At 43.3% G+C, this 25,498-nt stretch overlaps 1 protein-coding gene across 2 annotated transcripts; it reads left to right on the top strand.

Annotated features, from left to right (window-relative positions):
- On the top strand, nt 1–25,463 carry LOC136979394 (leucine zipper putative tumor suppressor 2-like). Of its 2 annotated transcripts, none has more exons than XM_067275338.1 (4): nt 1–70; nt 20,564–20,803; nt 21,047–21,544; nt 24,458–25,463. In XM_067275338.1, the coding sequence occupies exons 2-4, from the start codon at nt 20,585–20,587 to the stop codon at nt 25,136–25,138; spliced, it is 1,398 nt and encodes a 465-aa protein (XP_067131439.1). In that variant the 5' UTR covers nt 1–70; nt 20,564–20,584; the 3' UTR covers nt 25,139–25,463. The 2 variants fall into 2 exon arrangements, with proteins under 2 accessions (XP_067131439.1, XP_067131438.1); XM_067275337.1 differs by lacking the exon at nt 1–70 and adding an exon at nt 9,028–9,186.
- Nucleotides 25,464–25,498: the final 35 nt, after the last annotated feature.

Raw genomic sequence — 25,498 nt, 5'->3', positions numbered from 1 at the left:
TAGGGGGCACTGTTTTGTAAGTGACGTCAATAAGTACAGTATTTGTAGGCCTTAAGGTGTCCGAACAGACGTAAGTATAGAAAAATCATTTTGAAGTCCTACTAAATTAGAATTTAGTGATGTAATTTGCGCATTGTTTATTGGTGACGATTGTATGCCACATATACAAATATGAAAAGTCGGAGCAGCAGCGCCGCTAGCTGTTTGAGCCCCGTGTGCAATACCGATTATGCCGCCCCTGTTTAACTACGACTACCTACGCTGAGCTTGCCAGCAATACCAATTTGCCGCCCACGTGCGGTGCACGTCCGCTTACGGCGGGCCTAAGTCTGAGGGATTATTAATGTAGACCAAGTTATGCCAATTTGTAACGAGCGACTGGTTCGGGATGTTACAATTATTCCTCTGGAGACCTTTGAATTACGTAACTCTTGCATTTTGGTAGGAGTTACGGGTGCCAGACCAATTCGGGATTTCAAAATTTGGTCTTCGTAAGTCTCGTGGATATTTGGGCTATAATGGATCGAGTACAATGAAGTTTTCCAGCCGTTCTACGGACGGATCATTAAGGAATCGATGTTAATTCTCCATCCGAATCTAATTTACATATTGATAATGAATACGGTTTATGGTTTTTATCAATAGGATAAACATAAACTTTTCGTAAATTCACTTATCGCTCGTAAATCCGGAATAAATAGTTGATAATTTTCTGTTTACATCAGCAATGTTTATGTATGATGATAACAGATAAAAATTATGATTTAGGTATATTACGAGATTTTACAATAAAGATTATAAATAATAGAAGACTCCGGGGATTCGGGTTCGAATCCTGATCAGAAATTTTAGGGATCGATCGTGCCATTCGTCCCTCTTGGGCCCGTCGAGCTTACGGAAACGATCAAAAAGGCCTTAGTGCCTTTACGAGTAGAAAGTGTAGAAAATGAAACCCTGTTTTACGACTGATTCGAATCAAAAAACGACTTGCTGTGTATAGGCTATTGTATTCCAAAGCAAGTTCTGAGGTTCGGCACGCAAACTATAAACTGTATACGAATTGCCGTGTATCGATCTGTTGTCCTACGTGAAATCACCAACTCCACTACAATAGCTCGTCATATACATATGAAAGAAAATTTTCAAATATACAACCGCGAGTCTCCAGTATAACACGCGATTCGTACACTCAATTTCACAATACTGTTTGCAAACGTGTTTTCTGGGGTTTTTCTTCGTGGCTCGACTCGGAAATTTTCGTGGTGGGTTGACCCGAAGCGGGAATTAAACAATGAAAATAATTTGCAGCCGGAACAATCCTCGGATAGGATCCAACTTTTCCAACACCCGCACCACCTAACACCGTCATTGCAGACGGAAATACTTTCGTGACGTGACACAGAAGGGCATTGGCTCATTTGTCTCGAACCTCACACGGAGGCCTTGTAACAATTAGATTACGCGAGAATCTATTGTCTTTAGATTAATCGCGGATCAACCGAAATCTGTATTTACCATACCTGATACCACGTGTATTGTAGCTAGACTGGAGACTGACACGAGCAGGGAGGCCCGAATAAAAATACGAGTTTCTTACGTTTATGACGCTTAAATTTTCATGAGAAAATTTGCTCGAGGAATTTTTGTACGATTAAACTGAAAGGGGAAGAGAGTCGTAACAGTGTTCGTCATTGTAATAAATTCACTTAAACGACAACAATTTTAATCCCTTTGCGTGTTTGCGTGAACCTTCCGTGTCTTTCTATCTTTCGACAGATCAATCGTTTGTTAAATTGTATGCTAATTCGGTCACGTGGCATCACTTCCGCGCCATAAAACAAAAGAAAATAGCGCATTATGTAGCTTATTTTCCATTACTCGTAAAGCGCTACGAGTAATGGAAATAAATGTAGTTGAAATATATTTATTTTTATTATATTTGGTCGAATATAATTGAAATGGGCACCCGAAGCCGTTTTATATAGGTGTTCGATGCGCCCTCACCTTCCGTTTCTGTATTCCTCGACCTCGTAAACTAATTTTGGCGTCACGCTCTGAAGAACACCTCTCGAAACGGCTATTTTCACACTGGATAGATGCGGTGGCACCATTAGAATTTATTGATATTTTACGGGGTGCATCGGTGCGCTTAATTGAAGGAAGTGATTGAGATTAATTACTGCCGTATTAGTGTGACACCTTGCACCACGAGTGAGGATCCCGCGGCACCCCGGAATAAGCGAGTGGAACTCTTCCAAAATCTTCGAGTTACTGAGGTTGTGGACCTTTTGTACGGTAGATTAAGAAATATATTTGCTCGGAACTTCGATAAGAGGATCCACATGAGCTCTTTAAAGGTATTATTGTTAGTATCGACCTTTATTACGAGTGTGTTGTATCGCCTTACTCCATACATTTAAAGTTGACTAATATCTTTTGGGTCTTCCTGAGCGCCGGACGACGACTTATGTAATGTTAAACACTACAACTTATACCCAGCCTGGAATGTTTACAGTACGACTTCACCGAATGCATCTGTTTTACTTTATTGTAGTAGAAAGTGTAAAGAAGGAAATCTGCGGATCGAATGCCCTTTGGAATGCTTTGCCGACACACAGAAGGCATTCCATTCGTAAGAATCTCGTATGTCATCCGGAAGATGGAAGAGCCGACCAACAATTAAAAAAAATACACTTTTAAGTATCTGTATCGAGATTAAAAACACAAAGAATGTCGTATGACGGTTCGATCTTCCAACGCGTCTGTCTGTAACGTTATCTTTGCCCCATTTTTTTAAAAGTTCTGGCTTTAAAACACGAGAGTCTTGTCTCTATCGTCGGCATACTTTTTCTTCCGACATTCCGCGTCAAAGCCACGTTAGTTCTATTATATATATATATATATATATATATATATACGGGGTGCCCAATAGTTCGTTAATTCTGCTACTCGTAATACAATTGTCTTGAACAGAAGCACAATATGTAACACGGACTGTAATTACGTTGGGCCTTTCTAGTGTTAACAGAGTCTACTCTTCCAGGCCTTCCGGTATATTTTTTAGATAAGAAAATTTGGCAAAAATAAAGACGTTTTCGTACTACACAGACTGGAATAGCGTGCAATTTTCCAGGCCCATAAATGCCAGGCCCGGGTCAAATGTGTCCCACAACAGGCGTAGTTATGTTATTCATATAGATACGCTTTATTCGATCGAAAACTGTGCCTTACTAATCAATGTTATTTCATTTTTTCTTCCTCTTCCCTTAGTCCCCTGGAGAACCATCGGGGCATAACTAATTGTTAACTGCATTAAAGGCCCTAAGATGACGAGGAAGAATTAATCATCCCTAATTTCTTTCGGGATCGTCCAGGCGTAGCTAAATATTCGCAGCTAACTGTTGATTGCATTAAGGGTCCTCCAGAGGACTAGGGGTATAAATTTCCTCCTCATCTACTTCGATAGTGGGAGCATTGTTAAATACTTCATAGCTAATTGTTTTAATAAAGACGGGCCATGTTCGGTTGCTTCGACACGAAATATCTTAAATTATATGTCGATATTCTATGCTAGGAGATTAGATGCCACCCGCTTCATTTTTTTTGAAACCATTCGATAAAAAATTTTCAAAAAAGCCGCGTGTATATTTCATTTCTCGTGCAGTGACGTCATTTAGCTTCGGGTTACAAACTCTGTGTTAATTGATGTCCAGATCTATATCGCTTCACCACCGAACACGTGTTCTGGGTTCGCGCCTTACGAATGGGGTCACGTGGTGTTTTCCGGATTTTTCCCAGTGTCTAACTTTTAAATAGGTACCAGTTTTCTATTGTGACACCAAATAGGGCCAGTCTCCCTTACTAAAACAGGGGCCTCCACTAATAGGGGGTCTGAAACCAATCTTTTCTAAGAAATATTCCCCCAAAATTCTCCGAAGAAAAATGTCTGAAGTCTGTACATGGGGCCCCCTAACTCAAATTCGTCCCCACGAGGCTATAACGCGTCAAAGGTTAGTTTCCCATAGAAGTCCACTCGAGAGGCATTGCCATATCCCATGGCAATCCAATCTAAAATCAAGATAACTGGACTAATCGACCGAGGATCTTTTTCCAGAACCACGTGATTTAAACTTTACATTATATAAATAAGAGCATCCTCTGGGGTCCACTCCAGGACTTCATTTAAATTGTGGGTCTAACTATAGGCCATTGTCAACATTAATTTGACAGCGACGTATGATTAAATCTCGATTTCAAACAATGACTACGTGTAATAATAATTACAATTATAATGGAGAAGCAAACCCACCACGAACAATTGATTTGCGGACAATGCAGTCGACTCGAACGTAACGTTGCTTACGTTATTTAAAAGAATATTGGGCTACGCAATACGAATGCAATAAAATTATCCGGTGACTCCTTAGGCTAACTTTTGGACCTCCCTACAGAGTCCAAGTAAACTTTTATTCGGTACTCCTTGGCGTTCGTTGGGTTATTTTTTAATGGATTTTTGAGATAAAATTATGATTTGGGGTGTTCGCTCGGGCTGTCGAGCGTGCCGGTCAACATTCAAAACAGTAGTTTTTAATCATTTACATTTCTTAATGGCATAAATTTCTCGAAGAGTCTTGAGCAGAAAATTGAACGAACTTTTTGTTTTTGTCGTGCGTTGCACTTGGTGTTTCGTTTTGATTTTTCTACACGTGAAGTTTTCTTCGTCTTGTGAGAGATTCGATACTTTTTATAGAATTAAATTGCAGTCGTAGACCCCGTTATGGTCGCGTGTACGCGTATAAAATAACTGCGGATGCCTGTAGGGAAAGGGGCAGGAATCCAAGGGTCTTCGTTTCGGAGGGGACGTGGTGGGCTCTCTCCCACGAGATCGTGGCTTCGACTGGCGTTCCATTGGGGTCAAAATTCGTCACAGGCAAATTCTCACAACAAAATAACACTTCAGCTTCTTAAAATGGTAGAATTAAATGTTAAATTTGATAAACGCACCTTTAATTCTCTGTACGAATTCCTTTTTTATAAGCAGACAATAATTTGCGTGGAGTGGCATCTTACCTCTTCATTTTTCTAACATTTAAAAATGTCCTTTAGCCTTTAAACGTAAATACGTCACCAATTACGAAGAAGATTCTTCGCATTTTCTAATATTTTATGTGTTTTTCTTTGTCAGTTTTGTAGAAGAGACACTTAAGATATTCATTTTTTCCAACCCGTCCGGTACATAAAATGGGCATTTAAGTAGTTTGAATGATTTACGACGGAGTGTCCGAATGAGAGGGGCAATAAATTTTTAATTTTACAGAAGACTTAGCTTTTTTCTAAAAAGAAAAAGTATCTGCTCCGACTACATACAACCGGGAGTTCAAAAACACACGTCACAAGGGGATTTGTTCACTCTTCTATGACGCGAGAAACTATTAAACAGCCGCATTGGACTGTGCCATAAGATTATCTCGACATTTCACGGTGGTTTCCCGTGTTTTCTCGCTAATAAAAACAATTGTTTTTTTTTATTAATGAAAACCCTTCTAGTGTACTATTTTAGAATTTTAATTTGGGAAATATTCTCGGCGTATTATTTCTAAATTGGCCGGGGGAGGGAGGAAAGGCACTTATTTAAAGGAACGCAATAAAGGTGTGGTCGCAATTTCCTGTCCTTCGAGAAGAAAGAAATATAAAAGAATAAAGAAAAATCACGCGTGAGGTATCGCCTCTTTTGTCCTCTCTCGGGGTGGTCTCGTCATTCAATGTGGTCACTTTTATTTTCTATGGCAACAAACTGGATTTTCCTTTTAAACTCGATAAGAAATATTGTGAAGGTTGACGGAAGGAACAATCTCTCCCCCTCTTTCTTTTGTTAATTTGCAGTGTTTTCGAAGGCGAAGTAAGCGATACCGCGTGTTTCTTTGCCACTCGAAAAGTAGGCCTACAGAAAGTACGGAAAATGCGAAGAGATTGGAGATTAGCCTTGGAATTTCGAAGGTTAAAATCTACTTCTTTGTGTGGAAAAACACAAAGGACGTTTCTTATTCAAGTAAAACGACGTCCCGCCTTATGTAACATGAACCTTTTGTGAGGCGGTCCTTGCGCACTTAACTGGGAAATCCGCGGTACAATGTCGTTTATACGCTCCGTTTCGGGTTAAGTAAGGCCTACCGCTCGAATATTTTACACACTTAACAACCGGAAAGACGCGGCAGATGGCCTTTAATTCGAATAAATTGTCTGGCATTTCGGGCCAGTGTCGTTTATATACGCAATCGGCAACGAAGTACGAAAGTAACCTCGATTTTGATAGGTTGTTACTCTTTGTAAACCCGAGCAATTTCGAAAGTCAAAGATTGCCTCCTTTATGTTACGTTTCTGTGCAGAAAAACGATGGCGTGAACTTCAATTTTTCACCCAATTAGCATTCTTCACAGAGGGACAATAGTAAGCGGGTCGTCTTGCCCCCCGTTTTGATAGCCTGCCGCCTAATCAGCGTCTCCATTCAGCACACGCTAACCACCATTCTAAGCTTAGTAATGTATTATCACCCCGGGCTATCGGCGGTAAGCTGGTCAGTGTTTCCGGACACCTCCTGTTACCTCCGGATCTATAACGGAAGAGGGCGATTTCCTCCGTGTGTTTTTGCCACCTCGCCTCTTTATATCGCGTTTAATGCTAATAATTTACAATTTACAAATCGTATATTTTAATTGTAAAAAAAACCCCACGAATTTATATGCTCCGTCGTCCATAAATCCTACTCCCTCTTCCACGCGGCGTGTCGACCAAACCAGTTAAAATGCTGCACCTAACAATGGTTCCGTTCACTATTTAACTCGAATTTTTAGTAGTAATTCGCTCCTTAAATTGGTTTTCGTTTACTTCTTTGTGGTTTCCAGTTGGGAAGGTTTTCTTCCACCTCGCTGCCTTGTTAATGTAAGAAAGTTGCACGACTGGTGTGAGATACCCCGAACGACCTTGCGGCACCCCTTTACAAAGTAAAAAAACCTAACGTAATTCGTAATAATTTATTTATTTATTTATTTTATGTAACCGTGTACGAAATTGTTTATTATTGTGTATAGTTTTGTAGTCAGCGATCTGGCGGGAATTGACAAATGTCGACATTCCTATTATTAAAATTTTCCCTAATAATGTAGAAATTTAAATGATCCGGTGGAAAAAAGTGAAAAGTGTATTCTTGGTATAATCAGGTTTGTTCTTGTACTGCAACAGTTACCTCTGTAATCCGGAATTCGTGCTGCAACAGTTTAACACGTGATCCATTGTTTACGCACCGTTTATCAATTATCGACTGCTAAAGATACGAAGGACACTTTGGAATCGATTTACATCACTTATCTCGTAACTTATAATAGAAATGACGTGGAAAACGACGCCGTAATTAACGATAAAAGTGAAAGTAAACCGCACATCCGACAAAGCAGGACTAACACATCGGAACTTAAAAAAATCGTTTAATATATAAAAACGCGAAGGAAATTTTCGAACAGATCTCGCGTTACGACCGAGCGACACGCGATAATTCGGAAAGCGATTTAACGGGGCGCGTGTTACGAACAATAGAAGGACGCGTCGGACACAAGCCACAGCGGCAGATGCCTTATCTACGGGAGGTCGATCTAGTAACATTTCTTGTTGGGAATTTAATCACGTAACGCTCGTGACACCATCTCATAATCGATCCTGTTTCCAATACAAATTGTCTTTTGGTAAAAATTGATAAATAGGCCACTTCCGTATTTATCTAGAATGATCGTAACCGAATTTTTCATTTAAATTTCTATTAATAACGGCATTTTTGTACGCTGCCATCCACATTTCGAGTAATCGTAAGGTAGTAGACGTAACAGTCGAAAGTGCGGAAAAACTGTTCCCCAACGCTTCCTTATTGTAGATTTAAAACTTTTCTTTGTTTTACCCGTAATAAAAACATAAATTTAACTATTTTTTCAACAGAATATACTCAAATTTATCACAATATCGGGTGGTAACCGGACCGATTGTACCGGCAACATCGTACTGCGGAATGGTTAAGTTTACGGCGCATTTTAAGGCGGAGTAAATTACCCCTGTGTTAAAAAGTAATTAAATTTAAGTATTTCTATTGTGAAATCGAAGCCGGAATAAAAATAGAAACCCGCCAACCACCAGAACGTTAAAAAATGGCTGCCGTTGGAAGGTTATTAACGATTATTAACTTCACTTAAATATGCTAGTTAAGTATATTTTTTTGTTACCAATAAAGGTAACCGTTCTACGACGCTGTAATGGCGACCGGTACAATCGGTCTTTTGTTACTACCGATTTAAGTGCATTTTGTAAGAAAAAAAGAGGCTTAAAAACGTAAATTCGTGCGGTTTTTGTCGTAACCTTTTTGTAGACGACCCGATTTTAGCCCGGTTACCACGGTTACGATAAGATCGCCTGCATCGAAACCACTTATTAGCATATTATCGATAATTGTTATCGTCGGGATAATATCACTTTCGGTTAGTTTTGCAAATTGTTAGCTTTCGGCGGCGTCATTAATCTAAAATACCGCCGGAAAATTCGGTTACGGTTCTCGGGGAAGCCAATATTTTGGCGGGGATCGGCTAAATGCCCAGCGAACGGCTGTTAGTGTAACTCCGACTGCACTTTACTCTGTTCGAAACCAGTCGGCGTTTAAAGTTAACACCCTTTTTAATTCGAATAATTCGCGTTCTTTCCCGGTATATTCCCTAAAATCGGTGGAGAATTCGGAAAAAGAAGAAGAAAGTGAGGTAGGACTAGGCGCCGAGACGTCTCCCACCCTCCCATTTAGTCGTAGAAAGAAAAACACCCGCCAGCAACTTTCCGAGTGGCGTAAGCACGGTCCGACGCGTATTCCCGCGCGTAATCGCCATTAACGGCGCGTAACCGGCGACAATTAGGCAGTTTCGCGGCCGAGACGCGCACCCCCGTCGAAAGTAATGGAATCGGCCCGGCGGATTTTCCGCCGGCAGCGCCACCTCGCGTCGAAACGAGGAATCGGAGGGAAGAGGGTACCCGTCGCGCGTCATGTTATTCGCAGCGTTGGATTTACGCGCCGATCGAGGAAGATCATGAGCCAATATCCCGAGACGAAACGACTGGCCGATTGTCGCACACCGGGCCTAGTTCGACGCTGTGTTAAAACAGGTGAGTGACGAGTTACCTTTATTCGACGGTGGACCCGCTCGACCGACGCCGGACGAAAGTGCGCCCGATTGTTTCGCCTGGCCAATTACCGCCGGGACGGCCACCCCCCGGGCCCGTTCCCCCGTTTGTAACTTCCCTTAAACGCGCACTTAGTGTCATCCCGGTGTATTCAACGAATCGAAAAAGTTTCGAGACACTTATTTTCTCCGGGGGCAACCTCTTGCCGGCCGTGCCAAAGCCGCTGCAGGAACCAAAAACCCACGAAAAGCTGCAAAAATTTCACGCGCGACGAAAAAATACTCCCCCTTAAAAACAAAACAAACCATTCGACATCTTCCGCGTTTAACGTAGGCCCTGTAATTACGAGAACAATGGATTTATTATTATTTTTCGTCGGCTTTCCCTTTTCGCTTCACACTCGGTCAGTTTTTAGTTTGTAATAAAACCTCCGGAAGGTAGGGCCAGAAGAAGCCGGGTCTGCAACAATATAATAGACGTCCCCGGGTCGGAGTGGGTAGCCTGCCCGCGCGCTTGGCATTTGCCAAACGATACAACGTCGCGTGCCAAATTTTAATTGTTATTATAATAACCAGAACGCTTCCTCCTCGTGCGGGGGGTTGGACTAGTCGAGTTTTGGCACCGCGATTCGGGTGATCACTCGCGCTTTCTATCGGGGGAGTCGAGGCGAGTTACTTCGACTGCCCTTGGTGCTGTTAGAAGCGGTGTGTAAACCTGTTTCGGTCACTATCGCCTCTGCTTTGTGCTCACTTCGCAATGACTCTCGGTCTGTGAACTCGTTTATATCTCATCATCGGCATCGTATACAATGTTTCTTGTTATTTTCTGGAAATTCACCCCGTTCTTCGCTCTCCACTCGCCGCGAATATTAAACACCACCCCTCTGTCGGATTTGCAGCCGCCGAAACCGGCCGGGTGTGAAAAAACCACCGTTTTTTTTCAGTTTTTAATTGTTATTCCACCTGGAAGATGGTAAAACACACCGGTGGGTGGGTAAAAAGTAAGTGTGCCACTTAGTTTTACGCACCCAGAAGTGTAATTTATTTACACCCGGCTGGTTTTAGTCGGTTCGTACGCCGGAGCCACCTGTGACGTAAGTTTAAATTGGCCTTCGAACGAAATGCACCCGAGGGAAGAGAATCGATATAACTGCAAAGATTTCTCTTTCTGTGGCTGCCTCCTCGCCGACCTGTTCGTGGCCGGTTGCTTACTAATCAAGTTTTGATCTGGGGCGGAGTATGGCTACGTGTCATTTTTCGGTGCGGCCAGTCGGTGGCTTTGATATAAACCTGTTGAGAAAAATGTTTCTTAGAAGGCTTTTTTCCCCCTCTTCTAAAATCACAAATGAGTTCCTTTTCTTCCGTTCCCGGCAAGCGCCAACGCCAACCGAGTGCCATTCGTTTTCGTAATGGACGGTGCCGAAAGTAGGTGAACTGGTGGCATTTTCTAATGGATACGTCGCTGTTTACGCGGGGATAATCGGCTAATTTAATAGAAGACCATTGGTGACCCCGAGATTGACAAAGGACGCGTCCCGGCCGGGATTATCACTTTTAATTGAGGAAATGGCTTAACCAGTCCGTGTTTTTCCACCCGTCGATTGTCTTGTTTACGCGCTCGAGCATTTATTTAATTTCGTTCGTCGTCTCCCCCCTCCCGACAAAGGGCCGTCGGTTCCGTATGGTCCTTTCTGCTCACATCTGGCGCCGGAACATCTGCACTTTGTGTTCCAAGTTCGAACATCTGCATCTCGTGTTCTAAGTTCGTACGGGCTGGCGGCAGAAACACCTGCTTTTCGTTCGGGAACTACGCCGAGTCGCTCTACCGAATCGACCGGGCCGAGGGTTAAGAGGGCCAAGAAATTGGTAAATGTTATTTCGTGGCGTTAATTGAGGCGTAATTTATGTGTAATTACTGCATCCGCTTCCGGTTAGCAACTCAGAAGGAGGAAGTAGGAGACGTAATAAACAGAAATGCGTTATCCTACATCTGTTTCCCGACGTGGGTGGTGTCGCTCGGCTGGATACGTTCGAGATACGCGCTCATTAGCATATTTCTACTTAAATTCTTAATAGCCGGCAGCCGGGCTTCCTCGTTCCTCCTGGCGGGGCCGAATAATCGGGTAATTGACCCATCGGCGGGTAACAATGGTTTAATTAGACGAAAATCCCCCGTCCTAAAAAGCATTTCGACTGTATAAATAAATAAAAACCCATACAAAACTCCTGTCGACCCCTTTAAAATTCGCAAGGTGTACTGATAATTAACGTAACGGGGGTAACAATACACAGTTGCCCGTATGAGAACAAGAGTGTTGGATTCTGTTACGTAAGCGTCGTTAAGCGCGTTTATATTGGTGAACATTTACGCAGCCCAGAAGTGGGGTAATTGTGCCCCGTACGTTTCGAATAGGGCCATTAATACGAATCCTAAGCCTCAATTATTGTTCGAACGGTCAACCGACGTTTGGGTTGTTATTATTTTAAAGATACTTTCGGTGTGACGAGAAAAGTGTCGAGCGTCGTACGACGACGGACATTTATGGAACAGGCGAGAGGCAGATTCATTCAGCCGTAGATGAGGGGAGGGGGGCAAAAGAAAAACTTGAATTAAGACGGTTTAAGCGGAAGTGTGCGGCAGGAGCCGCGGGCCATTCACATCCGTCCTTCGTCCGGGGAGGAGAGACAGACGAAGGACGTCGACGGCGTTGGCCGGACTTTTATTAAGGACCCGCTCTCCCCCGGGGACGGAGAAAGGCGCACGCAACAATGGCGGAGAATGCCATTAATTTGGACGGGGACCGGCCCGGGTCGAGTAATGACACCATTAGAGAAGAGCGAGAGAAAGAGGCCCTCCCGGGATTGCGCGCCGTCGTCCGGAGGCGCCGAATGGGCTCCCGGATTACATATGTTCCTTTTAAATCACTTTACGCCACCGACGCTAATTTTAATTACCGCCGGGCCCCGGCCGCGGCTCCCCTACGGTTTTGGCCAATCGGCCGCGGCCCCGGGAATGACGTCACCGTTGCCTTTGCATAAATTGGGACGGCCGTCAACCCGTGACGTCGACCACTCCCGGGCTCGGTGCGCGTCGTTTGTCGGCGCAGTCGCGCGCTTTCGCATCCGAGCGAAAGCGCGCGACCGTCCTGTTACGCGCCGTCGGCCCCTTTACCTCGACCGTACTATTACAAATTAACCGCCAAACTTTTAATTCCTCCAGTCTGATCGGGCGGTTTCTACGCGCTAAGCGTTAGGACGGGATCGTTAGCGTAAACGTTGCGTAACGCTTAGCACTTACGACACCAGCTTTACTCTTACACTTAATACGTCCGTACGTTATTAATATAGATAATACGTATTTATTTAGCATGGTTAGTACGTATGGAATTGCAGCAATTTGCATACGCGTCGATAATAACGCGTTAATAATTATAGTGTTTACGCATTCCGTATTTAAAATGCTTTCTGTGTGTATATAAATGTAGAAAAGTGGAATACTCCGCCGTACAAAGGCCCGCACCCTTTAATATCTATGCGTAACAAGAATACATCACGCGTGTCATTTACATTTGAATTTGAGTTTCTATTATTATAAGCAAAATACGATGATCGGGCGTTATAATTCCGCTAGGATTGTTCCGATACGTTTGGGGTCATATTTAATAATAATAATAATGCATTTTCTATTAAAATATCAAGGCACGTAACCGTAACACCCCCTACTTTTCCATTATCACTCCTTCGACGTACGAACTTTCGTAGTCGGATGGGGCGATTTCCGTAAGTACGTGTTGACAGATGCGTAAGACCTGTCAACGCTTACTTTATGGAAGGAACTGCGAGTCTTGACGTGTTCGACCCCTGCCACGAGTCTCGTGCAGAGTGGGAAGAGCCGACGACACTTTTACTTTACGGAAATCGCCGGCTCGGCCTCATTAATGTAACCATTCTTGTGTTTATTTTATGCCACTCCGCTTCATTTAAACAGCAAATGCAGAAATTTCTAATATCCGAACCCATCTTTGGGCCGAAGAGTATCGATCGAAAGGTGGTTAAATTGACATACTCTCGATTATCCGTACGTCACTAGCTACTGTAATGCTTTAGAAAATTAATTACCCAATCCCAAGAGTAAAGAAAAATCGCCGATCGATTACGAGTAGAACCGTAACTTTTCCGTTTCGTTAATACGAAAAGAATCGGAGTAAACAAAACGGAAAAATGGGTCGTTTATTTTTGAATAACTTCGGGGAGCCAAAAAAGAATCGCCGAACGATGCACCCCGCCGGCTCCCGAAAATAGGTGCCACGCGTTCTAAAATATAATATAGAAAGGTTATTTCATACTTGCGAAGGTCGTTGGTTTATTGTTAGCCAAGTTAATCCGGTGCCAACCCAGCCGCAGATTTTTATTAACGCATCCTTGAGATATTTCGGCGGTATTTACCTTCCCTTCTAAGAGCCGCCAACGCACGAACATGCCAGATGGTCCCCGACTTATACAGTAATAATTCTTCTTATTTCGGATAATTTAAATGTAGGAAAGCGGCGAGATCTCGCCAATCGAGAAGCCATTTTGCTCTTTTCTCGAGCGAATCGGGAAGCAATTAATAAACGAATTTCGAGCGCTTTTAATGTTGCATTTTTTTTCAAAAATTCACGATTAAATTGCATTATTTTTTTCTGCGTTGGGTTATGTAAGGTTTTATCATCGGACGGATGATAAAACTAGGTTTGTCAATTAATATCGAGTAAAATAGGATGTACTTAGTTTAATATATTTCAACATGTCGAAGAAGGAGGAAAAAAGAACCGATGCTGAGATGATAGTGATTTAACAGGCGCGACTAAACGCATCCGGAATACCAATAACGGAATAAGAAAAAGATTAGATGGATGAAGTTCAACTGCTCCTTATCAATTGAGAAACTCGTTTGTTATACTAACAGCGAAATTATACTTGTCGAAAAATGAAAAATGCTCCCCACCGCGGAATGATTTGCAAAATATCCGTGCTGACAATTACTTTCGCTACTTTTCCCTTCCCAGTATAAAACTTTCTGTACTTAAACGCGCCACGCAGCGGGCGCGTAGCTTACTACGATCGCGTGCGTGGATTAGAAAGGCGGAATCCGCAGTGGTGGCGCCATTACGGAAAACGGCCGCGTTCGGTTCGAACTGTTCGAGGCGAGTTTTCCGAACTCCGTATAACTCGAGCATTTCCACTCGTTCGCTTTTGTTCTGGCATCTGCTCTATTGAATAAGGAATAAGCCCATTGCTTCTCTTCCCTTTATGTTGTGTTTTTATGCGTTTATAGCGTTTAGTTATCGCATTCGTTATTCACTGGCATTTGTTAGGCAGTTGGGGATTGGTCGGATCGGTGTGTAGACGAGTGTCGATAACACGAAGATTTCGACTAGAATGTAGAAAGCGTCGATTGGTGATTTAACAATTACCAGAAGTTTCCAACAGATTATCTTTTAATTTATGCGTAATTTACCACGTTAACAAAGAAGTGCGCCAGTGTGCCGATGGATAAAACCGCCGAACGGTGGGTGGCGAGTTGGCACCCGATCACGTGTTTTCCGGTTTTCTTCTAGTGTCTAGCACCCAAGTAGGGGTTGTCCTCCCGAAAGGCACTCCTTTTGGCGTATTGCCTACGCCGTATCCCATTGATCCCGTCCTGTCCTATCTTTATCGCACGTGAGGATCATTCTGACGGAGTTTCGTAGGTTTACATTCCTGCCGAAACTTACCTTAATTACCGATTTACATATTTGGGGATATCTCCTAAAGTACGAATTTCTGAGCTAACTTTAAGTAAACCCGTGGTTTGTCTTCGGAAATCATAAACGTGTTCGGGGTCCTCGTCCTCGATTCGGGAGGCCCTCCACCAAAATCTTCTGATAAACATTTAATACTCTTCTAATGGCTAAATAGTGTTTGGTTTATTTATTTTTGTGCGAATTAAGTCTTAAATTTAATGCCCATTCTCGATTGCCCTCCTCCTCTTTGGCGAGGATCTTTCGACATTTTTTTTTCTTTTTTCATAAAATGTCAAATGTCAAATATTTTAATTAAGCATCGTCGCGACCCCCTCCCAAAAAAGCAGCAATCTTTGCCACGCAATTTCGCTTCTATATTTTGATTTTTTCCCCGTATGAAGAGAAACGGTGAACCAATTACTTAAATTTCTGTTTTTCTAATAAAGTTTTATCTGCTTCCATCTTTCTTGGTCGATTTAAAATTTGATTTTAATTGAACCTCCGGGATTCCCCTTGAGGAATTTTGATAAAGCGAGTTTTTTTCTTGTCGAAAAGATCGATCTATCAACGTGTAGGCAGCGATTTTAGATTTATCTGTTAAGTCGAACTGCTTTTTCTTTTATTTTTCTATAATTTATTCGATGCTGGGTACAATAAATGTAAAGTTTGTTACGATTTCCAAAGGTAACCACGCCAGAAAGGCAGTAAATCGATAGTAGTAACCGCCGTATGTAAGAAAACCTACTAAACTGCGAAGCAAAACGGTTCCTTCTGCGTGCATTGAGCAATGGTCGTGTGTGATTCCAAAATGGCCGCGCCACTTTCGAGTTGCGCCGTTGTTCGTATCTTGAGTGACCGGGGAGTGAGTACCAGCCGAAATTTATCGCCGAATGAATAGTCCCGTGGCTGTGTATCGGTGGGTTCAAAGTTTCGGCCTACAATATTAGCGCAACGAGTTGATACCATAAGATTTTCAGAAGATGGATTCGGGTGACTTGTGCCATAGAACATCTGGAATTCCAGGCATTGGAGCATCCATCACAAAGTACCGATTTGGCTCCTTTAGATTTTTCTTTTTTACAAGCAATGAAGAGTAAAAAATTTTCGGTGCGGACTTGGCTAGGGAACCGACCGAAATCGTTTCTTTAGAGGACACTCGGAAGCTTGTACACCGGTGGACCCTGTACATTTAGGAGAAGGGGGACTACACGGCAATGAACCATTCTCCATGGCGCATCTATGGATTTTATTGCATTTGTTCTAAAAATTAGGCCTAGTGAGGTGCAAAAATCTTGTTTATGTATTAGAGCTGACAGAAGTTTCGAGGAGTTGTCAAGTACGATGCGCGTACTCGGTCGTCATACGGGAAGAAAAGCTGGTACTCGCAGCGCCATTTTTCCCCTATCTATGACTATTCGAACTATTTTTATAGCCAAAAGCTCTCCGTGACGTATAAAGAACGCATCAAGTCCGACAGTGTTGCTCACAGGCACGATTTAAATCGCAGGAATATTTTTATTTATACTTTAAATCATTCCGTATAATAGTTGGGCAAAGTACACGGCGCGTGATCAAAACATCATTACGCACCTACATTGTATCCTTCGTAATATAAGCGCACAGCGTATTATTGCGCGCTTAGAATAACTACCGTATTGTTACTTGCGCCGTATGACACGGGTTTCGAGTTACAATCGATACTCCGCGCATAAAATACAATAAAGATGGTCCTATATAATTACCATTGTTAACGCCAAGTGTAAAACTAATTAAAATACAATATAATTTCCATTTCTGTACCTTTTTTTAAACAAGATTCTTCTATGTGCTTTGTATGGGATGACATTATTTTTCGATTTACGTTACGCTCAATTGCATCAATGTAATTTATAATACGAGTTTTTATGTTGTCTTTCGGCTCCATTTCTCAGCGTAAGTGTGCCAAACGGGCCAAAAACTCTTCCCTCTTCCTCCATACGAACGGCAGAAATTTACTCATTTTTCAATTTTTCTTATTTAACGTGAAAATATACACCAGACTCGTATATTTGCGTGTAAGAAAGTAAACACAGGGTAACCCAAAAATCACGTAAAAATGGCCCCCTTTTAGAGTTTATATTGCACGCGTTAGCAAATTAAACAGCGTTTAATTGGGCCACACTGTATTTATGTAGATTTTTAAATTTATAGTAGGACAATTGATAATTAACAATAGTTTTATATTGAACTATTGCAAAAATATAATCTATTGTTTCCTTCTGTCTGGATTAAACCGTTCTCTTTTCAGCGAAATTTGCATAAATTCGGCGTATTGTTTGATTATAGTCGACTTGTTCGTATTTATTTATTTATTAAGGAAAAAGACGTAAAAGCCTTTCTTGCGGAACCCCATTTATTATCTGTTACGATGTTTATAAATAACTTTTTATTTGTTTAAAGTTCGTTAACGTTTGAACCCAGATGCGGGGTGGCTCCTTTTGGGCCATTTGTTATTTCGGTTCGACGATTTTAACAATTTTTTTTACATTATTTTATTGCAACGCGCGAATCCCGACACAAAAGTTAAAAGTTGTGGTGGCGCCATCTGTTATATTTTATTTAAAACTTTTTATATTACTAATTATTATAAAATGTCAAAAAGCTTAATTTTGAAGGTAGCGATGGGTTTTATAAAAATTTATAAATGCTAACAAGGAATAAAATCTTAAGTCCCACCCCATTCGAGATGCGCCACTCGACACCCTTTATTTCCCCATCCCTTCGACCTTAACCACCAAAATTTAATAGCATCGACCGCCCTAATGAACAAACTTCCTTGCAAAATTTCAGAAATTTTCGACAGAAAACACGGGAGTTATTAAGCTTTAATGTCCCCCAATTCAAAAATGTAAAAGTCTTGGGAGCCATTTTTGTCCCGTGGCCACGTTTTTCCCTCTGTTTATACGGTCGAGAAAATAAAAAATGGGAAGATTTAAATTATTTAAGAGCCATTTTAAGCACATAATTAATTGGTATTTAATTTTTTGCCAAGTGTCTGCTGGAAACAATGGGACGTGGTGTTTTGTAGATAACCCAATTGATTACTCGACTCGAACACTTAAAGTGGAATTCAACCAGGCAAATTGATTTTAATGCGAGAATAATCTTTTTAAAAAGAAAATTGTCCATTTTTAAAGGAAAATATTCCATTCTATTAGTAGGAAACAGGATATTTCTGATCGTCTGTCCTTTTCTTTTAAACACGTGTCTCCGCTTCTACTAATAGAAGAGGCTCCGTTGTGATTCCAATTAATTTAAAAAAGCATCCGCTCGGGCCCGATCGTCTCTGGACCCGAACTAATTCGAAAGCCACATATGTAAAGTTACAAAAGTGTTATCTTGGAATTTTCGGTCGTTGCGTCATACGTAAAAGGGCAGAGTTAACAAAAGAAAAAAAAAAACAAAAGACAGCCAAAAGTTGAAAGACACCATTAAAAACAATGCGCATTCGCGTCCAAGTGGCTGGAAAACTTGGTGTATCACCAACATCGGCGTGATGTGGCTTGTGTATTACCCAGATCGGCGTTGCAACGTGTTGTTTTTCGCGTCGAACGTTATCTATTTCGTAAAATGTACGCAAACACCTGGAAGGACGACAATAGCCCACCAGACAGTAAACTGCGAAACGAATTATTGTTGCAAGTACGCACTACAGTATTTGGTTTCACCCGCGTCTTCGTATCTCTAACATAGTGTTTACACAGTTTCTTCTCCACGAGGAGTCCGTCGGGTTAGCAAATCTCGGTATTCCCCAAAAGGTCGAGAAACTCGGCACGCGGAGCGAATTGAGCTAATTACGCACGCGTAGCGCAAGCGTCACGCCCGGCCGGCCCCGACCGGAAGTTACGACTCTCTCCGGGGGGGTGAAAGTCGCTTACGTTATTAACGACGTTTTCGACTCCGGCAAAACGGGCGGAAAGTAGAAAGATCGGCGTTTACTATTGTCCAGCTCCGAGCAGTGGTTAATTGAGACGTTAATAATGTCACGAAGTCTACGGTTCGTGCGCGCCTGAACCGTCATTAATCTCGTGCGAAGGCGGGCCAAGGTCGACGGCACCGATTCGAATTTTCAATATAAGGGTCGAATTTATCTCCCGCCAGTCAGCGGATCGGACAGAGGTACTGTGACTGACAAAACGCCTTATCGTTGACGGAAGTGGACTTCCATTGTTCGAAATCGTTCCGTTCAGTTACCTTCCTCCGCATTCGGGACGACATTCGACTTTTACTTACGCCTTCTTAACGACGTTCCGGTTTTTTAATTACTTCCGTTTAAACGTCGTTAATTCGAGTAAATTAGTTGGTTGGTAACGGCTGTTTAAAAAGCAAGAGCGAAAGACGAGCGACCCTCGTTACAAAGGGGTTTACCCGTTATAACGAAGTTTGGCATAGCGTGGGCTTCGGACTAGTAAATGTAATTGTAATAGTTGTGTATAATCCGGGAGTGGGTAGCGAGTGACGAGACTCGAATGCGTTTTCCGTAGAGGTGGTAGTCGGGGGAGGGAGAAGTACACCCCGGGCCGTTGTTCGGAAAATGTGTCGGGTTTCTAATAAGAAACGGTACGTTTTATTGGCTGCATTTACGTGTAGAGAAAGGATACACGCAAATGCACCTCCCGTGTTCTTTGAATGTAAATTAAAGTACAGCTTGGCGGAATGTTCTTTGGAAAACTCATCTCCCACAGGACGCTGGGAGTGGGAGAAAGTGTGACGCGTCTCCGACTTGTATTATTTACCGTCGTAGTTAAACCGAACTTAGAAATCTTGTTTTCGTGCGTTTCTATAATATTTTAAGGCACATCTTCGTCACAAGACATTTGATTATTTCAAATACTCGAAACGTTAACTTTGTTACTAAGTTACTATAAAATGCGCACAGAACAACCCTTAAAGTAATCAAATTAAAGATAAAGTTGTAACAAAGTTTCGGTTAAACTTGTTTTTCATTTTATTGGTAAGTTATAAATTTCTTGTGTTACTTAGTTTGGACCCGCCATTCCGGTTTTTGGCATTTTAAAAGATCCACTCCGTTATTACGCAATTGTTACGTAAACGAGAACATTTCGACAAATAATAACGAGTTTAATAATACCGACGATGAATAATATGACGAATTATACGACGATGAATAATACGACAGATGAATTTTCGAATTTGACGGACGAGTAGTCGAATACCCTAATGTACTGTACAACCCGTGTACGTATCGGAAACGTTTATACCCTCGGGTATTGTACATGTACGCATCGAAGCGTACGCGTGGATACATTACCCCGTGTTACACGCATTAACGGTGGGTTTAACTCGGATCCGCGTAGTAATAACACCCTAATTTACAGTAACACCGCGTTAAAGTGTCCGATTATTCGGATATCGAAAACCTAACGATGCATTCTAGTATAGTCATATGTATTGTGATGCCACGGCCTAGACGAATTGTAAACAATGACTAACACTCCTCGTTTATTTATATTAGGGGCGACACGTCACACCGCGTGACGCGTGGCGCCGAGTGTTCCACCTCATCCGTAGTAAGTGTGACTTTTTCTTTTGCAGTGATGTAGGTGGACGAGCAGTATGTCGACCAACGCAACGCCAGAAGCACAGAGCGGTGACGATTGCCTGCCCACCATCAATCGAGATTCGCCCATTTCCAGCGGAACCGGGAGCATGCGCGGCTGCAACCACGGCAACAGGACCAGCGACAGCAGCGACGAGTCTCATATCTACGAGGACATCGGCGACAGCCAGGGTCCGCCTAAACTGGCGCCCATCAGCGGCGTCCTGGGCTCCAAGGTGAGAATACCTCTTTCCACTCGGGTCAACGCCCAAAACAGTCTTTTCCTATACTTTCCCAGAGTAAGAGGAGGAATACGGCCAATTTCCTCAGACCTTGCCTTTGCGGCCTTTTAATCGAGTGCCCAATTAATAGACCTTGGATCCCGGGCATTCCAAGGGGTTGGCAATGTTTGTGGATCGTTTTGCTATTTTGTTAATCCTCCTCTACCGCCAAACTAACGGCCAGATTGCCCATTTCAGGACAGGTCGGTGGTTCGTCCGGTGGCCTTCAAGCCGGTGGTGTCCACTCCGTCGGTGCGCTACGCCACTCCGGCGCCCAGGATGGGTTCTTCGGCCCAGCCCAGCCCCTACAGCAGCGTGTCGTACCCCCTAGAGGACGACCACCGGTCGCTGACGTACTCGGTGGACAGTTGCATCAAGATCTCGGATCTGTTCCAAGGCCAGGTGACGGGCGGGGGTTCCGGCTTCCAACTGGACGACTTCACCCAGACGCCGTCGCCCAGCGACAGCGGCATCGCCGAGCTGGAGGCCATGCTGAGAGAGAAGGATTCGGAAATCTCTTACCTGCGAGAGACCCTGGAGCAGAACGAGCAGGTGATATTCAAGGTGTACGAGGAGAAGGAGCAGAGTTGGCAGAGGGAGCTCAAGAGACTCAAGGCGGTGTACGAGAACAAGCTGAGGGCTTGCCAGCAGAGAATGGCCAAGGCCGAGCAGATGGTCAGCGTTCAGAATTATCAGGTGAGCCTCTTTCCCTCCTCCCCGGGTTTCTCTCCTTTCCGAGTACCAGTTCGAATTGGGGAAAAGTCCGATTTCCCCAGTCCCTCTGCGTTTTCTTTTTCCGTTGGGGTGGTTTTAATTTTATTAAGTTATGGCAACGCAACACTCGGGCCATCTGCCTAGGGATAATGTCTTCCGGGAGGTCTTTGTAAGGGTAATTGATCCCTATTCGGGCGTTACAGACGTGGAAAAAACCTGGAAAACTCCCTGTGGCCATGCGCGAACCCACGACCACACTCCGTGTTCGGGGAACGGAACCGCTTGGCCATTGGTGGGCCCCGTTGAGGTGGAATGCCGGTCGTATCTGTTTGTAAAGATGCCACCTAACCGGGCCAGGAGCTCGGCCCACCCCTTTTGTCCACCATGCACTGGGATTGGAATTTTCGCCCATTCTGGTCGCACGGTACACCCGTCCGAATCCTCCACGCACGACAGAAAGGCCCTCAACTCTCTCCGCCGGCGGACACTAACTATAATTTTCTCTTCCCCACCGGAAATTACCGGAAAGTTTCGTTCGACGGAGTTCCCAGAATCTCGTCACTTTCGGCGCTAGTGTGGACCTGAACTTCTAGGCTGCCATTCTAATACTTTTTTTCACGTTTTCATTAATTATCTGGCCGAAATATCCAATTACTTCCACCGATTAAAGGTCCTAATGCCATTAAACTTTTTAAACATATATTTTGAAGAATCCATTTTGTCATCGACAACAATAATATCGGTTTTCCTACTGAACCCAAACCTTACACTGCCGGTGTTCGCGCGAACCCACGACCGAACTCCCGGTGTTCGGTCGTGGGTTCGCGCTGGCCACGTGGAGTTCTCCGGATTTTCTTCGGGTCTAACGCCTAAATAGGGACCACTTACCCTTAAAAAGACCTCCCGGAAAGGCATTCCCCCCTAGTGTTGCGTTGCCGTAACTTGATAAACAATTTTTAAACAGTGAATACATAGCACGATAGACGAAACGGGAAGCTACCCATCCATAACCCGATACTAGCGCCGCCTATTATTTTCGAAAAGTGCACGCCCTATTAAAATATTTAGGGCTTCTCCGGCATTGGGCAATATTGCTCTGTTAATTAGCCATTCCCGCCTGGCCAGATGTGCTAGAGATTAAGGGCCGGGTAGCTTAATACCCGGCGTATGTTTTATATATAATTTTGCGGTGGATTTGTATCTATTTCGTATAACGTGAACATTTTGGTGTTTGACTTTTTGTTCGGGGGGTACAGGGCCTCTTCGCTCCCTCTGGGCGCATCACTTCCGCCACGGGTGCCCGAAGTTAAAAGAAGTGTAGCAACGAGTTTCGTAACTTTCCCGGCTGTTAAGTTATTTTTTAAATAACAACATCGAAAGTTTTCATAAAATCTCGTATCTTTTTAATTATGACAAAATGGCCAACTGGTTAGTTATTTTGACAGTATAACCAGTAAAATCTTTGTTAAGTCCGACCCCTCTCGAGTACGACAGTATCTGTCCACCTTTCAGAACCGAAATTTAATAGCATCGATGCCCCTCGGGGATCAAATTTGAATACTTTCCCGTTACGTATACGTAACAGCCTGGAAAGTAAAAGTAATAATCAATGTTTTGTCTCATTTTACTTTCCACTTTGAGTTTAGGGTGTTGAAAGAAGTAACAAAGTAGGGAAAATTCCCTGTGTGGGACAGTCTATTTCGTTTAATATTTCGGGATGGGGTAAAAATTAATAAACAAAATTTGGCGCGGTAGCTTGCGTATAAGAGGCATCGCTGCTGCTAAATTTTGGTGGTGAAAGGTCGAGGGTGGTAGCTTGTCGTATCTCGAGTTGGGTCGGACTTAATAACGAGTAAAATCTTAACATTTATAATTGCCGGGAAAGTTAAAAAAAAAAAAAAAAAAAAAAAATTGTACCAGAGGGAAAGTATGGCGATCCGGCAAAAACGACCTCCCCAGATTTTTATATTTTTGGACTTGGGACACCTTGAACTTGAAATGTCGGAAATTTTGTAGGAAAGTTTCCGCATTAGGGGGTTAACACTTCCATTGTTAAGGAATACACTTCTTTCATACCCACGTGGTACCCTACTAAAACGCAGTTAAAAATAAAAAAAAACGCACCTAAAATAGTATAATAAAAGCCGTGTTCTTCACGGTAAGCCTTAATCCTTTCCCTCTCCCGGAATTTCGAAAAATCCCGTCTTAGGGTACTGTACATCATGAAAACGTACACTGTGTACCAAATTTCAACTCCTAACCGTTTGGGCTCTGCGCTTATAATATAATCGAGATGGGTTGATGACGATAAGATTTAAAACTTTTTTAACTATTATAATGATTTTAACGAATGATGCCGCCGAAATTTTAAATGTTACCAGGAAAGTTGAGCAACTCGTCTCTGCCCTCAAAATCTGGTAACAGATGGCGCCATTTGTTTGTTACGGTTAATAATATAAAAGTTATTTTTTACGGGAAATATTCTAAGAGCCTGGAAAGTTGCCCAACCCGGTGCCAGATATTTTCTTTGTATAGAGAACAATGGCGCGTGGTGCGGAAGTCGTATGTCTTTCATTTCTCCTCCTCCTTCCCCACGGATAATACGGAGTTTTCGTGCCGTTCGGATTCCCTGACGAATTTCGACACGGCCGGGTATCGGTGCTATTAAATTTCGGTGATGAAAATAGAGGGTGAGGCACGTGTCGTTGAGCTCGACGAAGGTTTTACTGCTCGTTAGCATTTAATTTGTTTTAAAACGCCTCTCTGCCCTCTATATTTTTAACCACACCATTTATTAACGGTACGATTACTAAGATAAAAGTTATTTTTTAAGTAACAGCGGGAAAGTTAGGCTAGATGATATTTTTATTAAAGACAATATCTTTGGAATTTCAGATTCAGCAAGAGAAGAGGAAACTTCAAGTGGAACTGGACGAGAGCAAGAAGGAAAAGGAAGCGTCGGGGGAGCAGATAGAAAGACTGCGACAGGAACTGGCCATGGTCAAGGCGCAGTTGGAGGAGACGGAATGGTCTCTGTGTCAAAAAACGGGTGAAGTGTCGCTGTTGAAGTCGCAACTAAAGGATTCTCAGGGCGACCAGACGTCTCGCGTGGCGGAAATGCTGACGCTGAAGTCCCAGCTGAGGGAGACGAGACAGTTGCTGGAGGAGAAGGAGAAGCGGGAGGCGGAACTGGAGGAGAGACTCGTCCAGGCCCAGCAGCAGCTGGAGCAGGCCCTGCAGAACTTTCAGCTGCAGAGTCGCGAGATCCAGTTGGACAGAGAGGGGAGGTGCGGCGCCGTGGGCCAGATGAAACAGGAGGTGGACAGGCTGCGAAACGAACTGGCCACCGTGGGCAGGGAGTACGAACTGGCGCGGGAGAACATCGAAATGGAGAGGATTCAGTGGATGGAGGAGAAGGAGAAAGTCATCCGCTACCAAAAACTGCTCCAGCTCAATTACATTCAGATGTACAAAAGGAACAAGACTCTGGAGAGCGAAGTGGAACAACTCAGTCTGGAACTGGAACTGGAGGGCAGGGACGCCAAATCGCTGGCCAACGGCGAATCCCACTGTTGACGTCCGAGGCGGGCTGGGCCAAAAAACGCCAATATCTGTGATACAAACACCCTAAACGGTTCTGCCTCTGTGATTTTTTAACGCGCCCGCGTCGATTTTTGTGAAAACGGTCGGACGCGTAACCTTCAAATGCACAAAAAGGGGGAGAGAACCGTCGGAGGCATCGCGTGGTCTCGGCGTCCGACCGGGCGCAAAACCCTAAAACTTCGCCTCGCGCTTTTCGTGGCGGCCACAACAATTCGTGCCAAAGCCCGCCGTCGGCGCGGAACTGGTTTTTATACTCTTAATCACGCAAACTTCAATAAAGGTAATTGAAAATATCCAAGTCCGGCCGATTTTCGTCTGTAAAACGTGAAAAAT

Source organism: Centruroides vittatus, unplaced genomic scaffold, assembly GCF_030686945.1.
Source record: "Centruroides vittatus isolate TY-2023 unplaced genomic scaffold, ASM3068694v2 contig_620, whole genome shotgun sequence".
Classification (NCBI taxonomy): domain Eukaryota; kingdom Metazoa; phylum Arthropoda; class Arachnida; order Scorpiones; family Buthidae; genus Centruroides; species Centruroides vittatus.
Note: the sequence above shows the minus strand (reverse complement) of the source record. Positions and strands in the feature narration are given on the sequence as shown.

Coding starts and splice junctions, on each gene's coding strand:
- LOC136979394 (XM_067275338.1), top strand. CDS start 20,585: ATGTCGACCAACGCAACGCCAGAAGCACAGAGCGGTGACGATTGCCTG. Junction 20,804..21,046: donor GCGGCGTCCTGGGCTCCAAG/GTGAGAATACCT, acceptor TGCCCATTTCAG/GACAGGTCGGTGGTTCGTCC. Junction 21,545..24,457: donor TCAGCGTTCAGAATTATCAG/GTGAGCCTCTTT, acceptor TTGGAATTTCAG/ATTCAGCAAGAGAAGAGGAA.